We start from the raw sequence: 10,155 nt of genomic DNA, 5'->3' as shown, positions 1-10,155 counted from the left end.
CAATCGATGATCATACATCTCAACGATGCCAAAGCGTGCTGTGTTTCATGAAAATGTCTTGCTACAGGTTTATCAGAAAAGCCATTGGCTAGCGCAGCTCTAATAGAAGATCTGTGGTTGGCCATCCTCTCACGGAGAGGACGAATCGTCTTACCCACATAATACAAAGAGCACGGGCACACCAATATATAAACCACATGGTCAGAAGTACAGGTGACTCGATGACGAATATAAATTTTGCTACCTGTATGTGGGTGGAGAAAGAATTGACCAACCATCATGCTCCTGCATGTGATGCAATTCACACATTCTTTCACCACCCACATACAGGTAGCAAAATTTATATTCGTCATCGAGTCACCTGTACTTCTGACCATGTGGTTTATATATTGGTGTGCCCGTGCTCTTTGTATTATGTGGGTAAGACGATTCGTCCTCTCCGTGAGAGGATGGCCAACCACAGATCTTCTATTAGAGCTGCGCTAGCCAATGCCTTTTCTGATAAACCTGTAGCAAGACATTTTCATGAACGCACGCTTTGGCATCGTTGAGATGTATGATCATCGATTGGGTACCTTTACCTAGGATAGGAGGTGACCGGGCAAAGCTTTTGCTCCAGAGAGAAGCGATGTGGATGCACAAACTGGACACAGTCCATCCCCGTGGCCTTAATGAAGCCATACATTTGGGCATGTTTTTGGATTAGTACACTCTGGACATTATGTGGGGGTGCATCATCAGGTTGTTTTCAACAATTTTTTTTGGACTTATCAATTTTTTTTGGACTTATCAACTTTAAATTTTTTTAGGCAGTGTCGGTTTTCCTGTGGAGTTTGTTATTTGTTATTTTAATTTTAGTGTTTAATTTTGGTTGTATTTGCAGTAAAGGTGCGTACACACTACACGATATGCTCCCTGAGCGATATCGTGTAGTGTGTCCCCGGCAGGCTGTGCTCAATGTCGTTCATGACATTGAGCACAGCCGCTGAACGATATCATTAACGATATCGTTCAGCACCGGGCTCTCTCCCCCATTCCCTGACATGCAGCAACCTGACGAGGTCGTCAGGTTGTGCTGCATGTTCAGGCGATGGACAATGTCGGAAACGACCAGCGGTAGTGCGCATCGCTGGTCGTTTCCGACATAAAAGTGCACGATTTGTGCACGATTACTGAGCGATTGCATGATTACGATGTTGTAATCGTGCAGTCGCTCTATAATATCGCCCAGTGTGTACCCACCATAATAGGATTTCTCTTCCAACACTAAATCATAGTTGGCAAACTATGTTTATATGTGTGTATGCATTCGGATGCAGGTATATGTATCCAGATGTATATTGGCATATTATGTCTTATTGGATAATGTATAAATTATAACAACATTCTAGCATTGAGTTTATTCACAATTCCTTGATGTGCTGCTAGTACTTTGGTGGGTTGTGGGCTGTATTCCCTGAATGGGCGTGTATGTTATTATTTCCACGGACAACTGAATGATGAGCCACTATGTGATCGCTATGACAGCATTATTCACTTTGATTTAGTGAGTTGTGTTAGGATGTAAATCCTTTCTTTTGATTAAGTTTGTCTATTGTGTCCTATGTGACACGCGCTGGGATCATGACAATCTACGCGTCATTGTTTACAACTTAGTTCTAGGAAGCTGCTAGAGTGGTTACTATGACTACCGCACTGGCTTGCGTTCCATATGACAGGAAATGGGAGGAGATGACATGCACGCCAGCGGGGGATGCAGCTCGATTATGGCTGTAAGGTTTGTTAAATGCGCTTGTCTATGAATATGTTTTTCATACTAATAGCTTTAGATAGGCCTTACTGTATAGATAGTTAGGATTTTTGATGTCTTTGCACGTTTTGGATCTATTGCAGCATACTGTTTTTAATCGATTGTATCATCTTCAATGTGCAGGAGGAGTTTCTTGATTGGTCTCAGTGGTATATATAGGTGTGATGCACTGCTTGGGATTGTACCTTGACAAAGGTCCATGGATAGGACCGAAACGTCGGAACTCTGTTGAGATGCTGTAAAGCGTTTTTAATGAGATGAAATAAAGATTTATTTTAGAAGACCGGTGAGTGCACCCCCCTCCGTTAATTTTTATATATATATATATATATATATACACATACATGTATGTATATATATATATACATATATATATATATAATGTGTAAATGGATGTGTATATATGTGTGTGTACATATATATCCTGATGACATGTCCTGATGAAAAGATAGATGGATCTTAAAACGTCGACAGCACTTACTGAGGAGGGCTGCCTGTTTTTTCCTGAGGGGCTGTTCAGCTTGGTATGGAAAGTTGTTAGGGGGCACCAGTTAAAATTTTGCCTAGGGCACCAAATGGGCTAGGGCCGGCTCTGCCTCCGGGCTTCGGTCAGCTGCTCTCCCATCCTGCACTGTGACCCGGTCAGCTGTTTAATGCAGCACCTGACCAAGGTCACAGTGCAGGAGCTGGGAGACCAGCTGACTGGAGGGAGGACATCACCGGAGCCCCGATCTTCGGTCCCTGGACAGAGGTGAGTTGTTTTTTTTTTTTGTTGTTTTTAGCAGTGATCAGCGTGTGGTCTGTTTAGACCACACAGCTGATCACAGGGTGTGAGGAGTCGGCTGTGATCCCTTCATCCCCGGCTCCAGGGTGACAGCCTGTCACTGACACATCCCCCTGACTGGGAGATGGGAGCTCTGATCATCTCTCTCCTCTGAATGATGCAGAGGAGGAGAGAGATGATAAAGGTCAGACAAACTGTGCTAGGGGGGCGATCGCTCCAATCGCCCCCCCCTGGATCCGCCACTGATTCGGGGACATCTATATTGATCACCAATGTTAGTGCATCTTTTGGGGGTGTCAGGCTGATTTCCCCAATTCTGACAGCACTTTTTTGCCTGTTTGAGTTTCGCTGGGATGCGTTTTTGCGTCCTTTGGGTTGAATACGGCAAATAGCGGGGGCGCATCCGAAAAGTTTAGGCGGCCAAAACATGTGATGTAGGCGAAAAGTTCGGCAGACGAAACCTTTCCGACTTTTCACGGCTAATTGAATACGGCCTTAAGTGTCAATAAAACTCTCTATATGTTAGGGGGCTCCTATTCATGTACTCCTACTGTATATGCAAAGAAAATCTTAATAAACAGGATCATCCTGAGTGACTGGTCCTGTATCCACATCTGCAGGATACACTCGCTCTGCTAGCCCATATACAATCTCCATGCAGTCAAAAACCTGACTCTTCAGATCCCCTTTCTATGTTATGCTCAAAGAAAAAAATAGGTCGACAGTGACTGAAGGTCGACAGGCAATAGGTCGACATGCAATAGGTCGACACACTAAAGGTCGACTGGTAACAATGTCGACAGGTATGAAGGTCGACAGGCAGAAGGTCGACAGGGTCATTATGTCGACACACATATAATCGACGTGTAAATGGTCGACGCTCATATAGTTGACATGTGAATGGTCGACACATGTCGCCACATAGTCAACATGTGAATGGTCGTCACATGTCAACACATAGTCGACATGTGAATGGTCAACACAGTCGACATGCGAATGGTTGACACGTGGTCGCCGTGTGATTGGTTGACACAGTCGGCATGCAAATGTCCGACACATGTAGTCGCCATGCAAATGTCCGACACATGTCGACACTCATATAGTCGTCATGAAAATGGTTTACACATGTTTTTTTTTTCCCTAATCTTTATTCCTAACTCTCCTCTTGGTGCCTAACCCTAACCGTCGGGGTAAGTGCCTAACCCTAACTATCGTGGTAAGTGCCTAACCCTAACCGTCGGGATAAGTGCATAACCCTGACACTGACCCTAAAGAAAAAAAAATGTGTTGACCATTTGTCTATATGAGTGTCGACCTACTGCCTGTCAACCTTGTTACTAGTCGACCCGTCGGAGTAAGTCCCTAACCATTGGAGTAAGTGCCTAACCCTAAAAAAGTGTTGACCTACAGCCTGTCGACCTTCATACCTGTCGACCTTATTACTAGTCGACCCGTCGGAGTGTCTAACCCTGACACTAACCACAAAGAAAAAAAAAATGTGTCGACCATTTGACTATGAGTGTCGACCTACTGCCTGTAGAGCTTCATACCTGTTGACCTTGTTACCTGTCGACCTTTAGTGTGTCAACCTTCTGACCCTGTCGACCTATTGCCTGTCGACCTTTAGTACCTGTCGACCTATTGCCTGTCGACCTTTAGTACCTGTCGATCTATTGCCTGTCGACCTTATGTACCTGTCGACCTATTGCATGTCGACCTTCAGTACCTGTCGACCTTGTTACCAGTCGACCTTTAGTATGTCGACCTTCAGACCCTGTCGACCTTCAGGCCCTGTCTATCTATTACCTGTCTATCTTCCCTTGTCTACCTAATCACTGTCTATCTAGAAATTGTAGACCCATTGAACCATACCCATCAAAATGCTGCCTCCAAAACAACCAGTGATTTCTAAAAAAAAATGGGCACTCATTTTATTGTGTCTATGAATGCAAGAGTTCATTCAATTATTTCTTACAATTTTTGCACATTTTTCTGTGCGTAAAAGTGCACTACTAGTAAATAGTACACAAAGTTACTCTTCCCTAATCCGATACATTTTTACGGTGCAGTTAAATATAATTTAAATGATTATGGGTAGAATGTAACAATACAAGATTAAAATGCTGAGTGATGAAGTTGGGTCTACATACATTTTGTGGATGTGTCACTTGTAGTTTTCTACCCCCTAGTAGTAGGCTTTGATGTGTCTGCGTGTGCCAGTGTGACACTAAAATTCCTCTGTGACTCTGCCAGGAACATTTGCATAAAAATGCCCCAGACTCAGCAAGATAGAAAGTGAAGTTAGCTAATTTGACCAAATCAAATTGAATGCAAAACAATCAACATTAAGGGGTCTATGTACTAAGCCTTGGGGGTATATTTACTAAAGGTCGATTTTAATCGATTGAAAATCGATCAAAATCGATTAACATCGATGTGTTTCTGGGGCTAAATCTAACATTTACTAATACTTAAAAAAAAAAAATAATAATCTGTAAGTAAATGTGGGATTTAGCCCCAGAAACACATCGATGTTAATCGATTTTAAATCGATTAAAATCGATTAAAATCCACCTTTAGTGAATATACCCCTTGGAGAGAGATAAAGTGGACGGAGAAAAAGTTCCAACCGCCCAGTTCCTGTCACTCTACAGGCGGTGTTTGAAAAATGACTGTTAGGAGCTGATCGGTTGGTACTCTGTAAATTGCTGCTTTTTACAGGTATCAGCACCAAAACTTGGGAATCTTATGGAGGTCATAGATGATCATTTTCAAAAACAGGAAACAATTACAGACATGGAAGATGTTCAAACCATTTAAATTCCCCTTAGATTAAATCTTCCCCTTACTTTGCCAAATCTATGCTACGCAATATAGTGTGAAGTTACCTCCTGTGGCAGGCCCAGGACTAGTAGTTTTAATTTTTTCCCATAATTTTATTTTTACAACAGCTATTTAAGGATAAAGCATAAAATTGGACAAAATACTGTGTTTTTCTTCTTCACAGACCATCACCTCAATTTTACAAAAATTTACTGACTTTTCAGTTTGCCATTGAGCAGGTGAATAGCTATTCTTTCATTTTACCTAATATAACACTAGGATACCATGCGTATGATTCATGCACTACTGGGAATAAGGCAATAAAAAGTGCATTACAGATGTTATCCGGACCAGGACGTACGGTGCCTAATTATTCCTGTACAGAGCGGGGCAAGGTGATTGGTTTTATTGGTGGTCACCATTCCATAACCACTGTGCCAATAGCCCAACTGCTAACAGTATATCGGTATTCACAGGTAAGCAAAGTGAAATTCTCCACTTTATCTCTTTAGAAGGTTTGAAACATCTCCCCCTCCAACTATGAAGCTGAGTCAAAAATTATCCGCACTCCAGTTATATTAAAACTACTGTTGGCTGCACTGTCTCATCAACACTTTCCATACTAGGGGCCTGATTCAGGCCCGCTATTGCGCTCACAAGCGGGTCAATGGTGGCCCAGTGAGCACGTGCGGCGTGTGCACTGCACGTGAGCAAGCCCCAGAACCAGCGCAAAAAGCGCTCGCTCCGGGACTCACTACAAAAGGGGCGGCTGTCGATGTTGATCGACAGCTCGACCCATTTTGTAGGCGTGGCGGGGGGTGGCTTCACAAACGGAGGTGTTCCCATGCGAACGCCTCCCCCCCAGGCGTTCCCATGCGAACGCCTGCCGTTTGTGGGCGGCCCCACTGACATCACCAGTGATGTCAGTGAGAGATCTTCCGGCTCTATTTGAGCCAGAAGCTCTCTGGGGCTTGCGGCCACGAGACCCTACCACAAGGGTCCCATCATCATGGCCGCTCGCAATAGCTGTGGGTGGTAACCCACAGCTATGCGAGCTGGCAAGAGGGCGCATCTAAAATAACAAGCGCCCGCCCTGATTCAGGGCGAGCGCTCGCTTTTTGCGAGCGCCTCTGAATCAGGCCCTAGGTCGCTGTCTCCCCAGTCACTGCTGTGCAGGTTTGAGCGTGTTACGTCAGTTCCTTTGTAACTGCAGTGCAAGAAAAATTGGTTGCCTCACTTGTGATTTGCACGAGAGAAGAGCAGAGTGCAGCATGCAGTGATTCGTTTTATGAGTCTGAGGGTATGTCTTGTGCCAATATTTATCGAAAACTTTGTGACAGTCTGGAGAATGTATTTTTGTCATGAAGAAGTGTGTATGAATGGATAGAGAAGTCCAAAGAAGGTCGCACAAGTGTCAGCCTTGAAGAAGGAGCCGGATACCCGTCCATGTCCACGACTGATGAGAACATTGAGCGTGCACGTGAACTGATTCTGTTGGATATCTTGCCCCATCGGAATATCACCTGTTTGGTCCCCTGAAAGAAACCCTAAGAGGACGAAGATTCATGTCTGATGAAGAGGTGAAGACAGCGGTGCATTCGTGGCTCGCAGCTCATCCTACAACAATTTTAAATGAGGGAATACGAAAGCTTGGTGACAAATGGAAAAAGTGTATTGAAAAACAGGCAGATTATGTCGAAAAACAATGTATTTGTCTTTTCTGAAAGCTGATTAAAATAAATTCTACAGCCAGAGTGCGGATAATTTTTGACTCACCCTCGTATAAACACTGAGGGTAATAATGAATAGATTTTTTTTCTGGTTAAAAATAGTTACGCTGAGGGTATTTAAAAACTATAGGTTTTCCATTTTTGTATCTATCATATATATATATATATATATATATATATATATATATATATATATATATATATATATATGTAGTTGTTTGTATTGTATTTTTTGTAATTAATATATTATCCAATTTTGTCTGTATAACACACGGAGGCCAATATGTTTATGGATACAAATATGGTATGTAATGCTCCTGCCTCTATTGGCAAGTTTGCAATGATTGGAGGGATTGTATTCAATGTGGTACAACTTTATTTAGTCATGTCCCTCTCTATAGCTTTTGTACATGAAAAAGGGATTTTGAATCCAGAAAAGTCTGCATCATTCAAGATGTCACCCTGTTAGTCTGCTCTGCTATAATAAAATAGCTCTAAATTAGTATGTTTTGATTTTACAATTCACTGTACATTATAACAGGTACATCTTCTGGAGTATACTATTCGTCACCGGTGCCACTTCCATGTGGTCTATCTCCCATGCTTTTTGCAGGATACATGCTACCACTGAGTGAAATAATCAGACATCATGGCCTGGTCTAACCCTGCTATGCAGATGATATAAAACTGTACCTGTCTTTTGCTCCAGATTATGAGAACCCAATACCGACCATGAATGGCTGTCTAGTTGAGCTCCAGGAGTGGATGAGTGGCATTTGGCTGTGACTGAACCCTAATAAAACAGAGGTCCTTATGATAGGTCATAGGACAAGACTGCAGCATAGGCAACCAACAGGACTATGCTTGGGGTTTCAGAACTACAAAACACTGAACATGTGCCGAATCCTGGTGTTGTCCTGGATAGAGGCTTGACACTCAAACATCAGGTATCAGCCAGAATCATATCCTCATTCTTTCATCTGAAGAACATAGCCAGCAGTGGCGTAATTATAAATTTTGCTCCTCCCTGCCAAAAAAAATTCTGGCGACCCCCCCTGGGCTGTTTCTAGGCACTTTGGCTTTCAGTGCGAACAGCTAAAAGTGCAACCCCACCCCATAGACATTTTAAAAAGAAAGAATTTGCGCGCGCTGTTGGCATGTGTTCCAAAAAGGGGGTATGGCCTCGCGGTAAGGGCATGGGGTTGCTGCAAAGGGCATGGCCTTGCAGGAAGGACTACCTTATACTCCATTTTTGCAACCTGCATGCCCAGACATTGGTCACCACAGGAAAGAAAAATCCTCATTCATGCCCCTTACATTATTTGTCATTTTCCTCCTATTAATTAATTTATTTACTAACAGTTTCTTATATAGCGTAGCATATTCCGTTGCACTTTACAATTGTAAACATTAATAGAACAAAACTGGGTAATAACAGACAGATATATAGGTAGGAAGGCCCTGCTCGCAAGCTTACAATCTATAGGGAAATAGGCATTGATACACAAGGAAAGAAGTTATATATTGCATTTTGGTCCAGCCAGAATGCACAGTTTCTTGGTTGGCTGCATGATCCAGTCACACAGGAATGTCGACCAAATGTCATAAGGATGTGAGAGGAAGACGATGTGTGAGATTGTGTGTGGACTGTAAAAAGGGGATGTAATTAGATATGGAAGCTATGAAGGTTATGTGGGAGGTTCTGGAATTTGATAAGCTTGCCTGAAGAGGTGAGTTTTCAGGGATCGCTTGAAGGATTGGAGACTAGAGGAAAGTCTTATTGTGCGAGGTAGTTCATTCCATAGAGTGGGTGCAGCGCGAAGAAAGTCCTGTAACCGTGAATGGGAGCAAGTAATGCATGGGGATGAGAGACGCAGATCTTGTGCTGAGCGGAGAGGTCGGGTTGGCAGATATTTTGAGATGAGTGAAGAGATGTATGTTGGTGTGGTTTGGTTAATAGCCTTATGTGTAAGTGAAAGTATTTTGTATTGAATACGGTAGAAAACCGGCAACCAATGGAGGGACTGACAGAGCGGGGCAGCAGAAGAAGAACGTTTCGCAAGAAAGATAAGCCTTGCAGCTGCATTCATAATGGATTGTAATGGTGATAGCCTGTTTTTGGGAAGACCAGTAAGGAGGCTATTGCAATAGTCAAGGCGGGAAATAATGAGTGCATGGATTAGAGTTTTTGCAGTGTCTTGTGTGAGATATGGTCGAATTTTGAATATGTTTTTTAAATGTATGTAACATGATTTTGAGACAGATTGAATGTGGGGAACAAAGGACAGTTCAGAGTCAAGGATGACACCAAGGCAGCGAGCTTGTGGGGTGGGGTGGATGGTCGAGGTATCAACAGGGATAGAGAGATCAGGTTGGTAACTGTTATTGGCCGGTGGAAATATAATTAATTCTGTTTTAGAAATATTAAGTTTCAGGTGGCGAGATGACATCCAAGATGAAATGGCAGAAAGACATTCAGGACATGGACCAATACAGATGGAGATAAATCTGGAGAGGATAGGTAGATTTGAGTATCATCTGCATACAGATGGTACTGAAATCCAAAAGAGCTGATTAGTTTGCCAAGAGAGGTGGTATAGATTGAGAATAGCAGAGGACCTAAGACAGAGCCTTACGGTACTCCAACTGATAGAGGTAGCGAAGAGGAGGCAGAATCAGAAAAACGAACAGTAAAAGAGCGATCAGATAGGTAGGAAGAAAACCAAGAAGGAGCTGTGTCCTTAAGACCTAGGGATTGCAGTGTTTGTATGAGCAGAGAGTGGTCAACAGTGTCAAAAACAGCAGAGATATCTAGAAGAATTAGTAGTGAGTAATGGCCTTTAGCCTTGGCAGTGACAAGATCATTTACTACCTTAGTCAGTGCTGTCTCTCTGGAGTGTTGGGAATGAAAGCCTGACTGAAGTGGGTCCAACAAGTTGTGTGAGTTAAGAAAGTGTGTGAGGCGGGTGTAGACAAGTCTCTCAAGTAGCTTGGAGGGGCATGGGAGC

At 43.1% G+C, this 10,155-nt stretch overlaps 1 protein-coding gene across 1 annotated transcript in view; it reads left to right on the top strand.

Moving 5' to 3' along the window:
* Window positions 1-1,766: 1,766 nt before the first annotated feature.
* The window catches only part of LOC148442160 (vomeronasal type-2 receptor 26-like), a 33,770-nt gene continuing 25,381 nt past the window's right edge, over window positions 1,767-10,155 (top strand). The window contains exons 1-2 of the mRNA XM_088464157.1: window positions 1,767-1,777; window positions 5,602-5,893. Coding sequence (XP_088320283.1) covers window positions 1,767-1,777; window positions 5,602-5,893 — 303 coding nt within the window. The remainder of the gene's footprint in view (window positions 1,778-5,601; window positions 5,894-10,155) is intronic.

Source organism: Taudactylus pleione, unplaced genomic scaffold (assembly GCF_031769625.1).
Source record: "Taudactylus pleione unplaced genomic scaffold, aTauple2 ptg001598l, whole genome shotgun sequence".
In the NCBI taxonomy this organism is placed as follows: Eukaryota; Metazoa; Chordata; class Amphibia; order Anura; family Myobatrachidae; genus Taudactylus; species Taudactylus pleione.
This window is presented reverse-complemented; position numbering and strand designations above follow the sequence as displayed.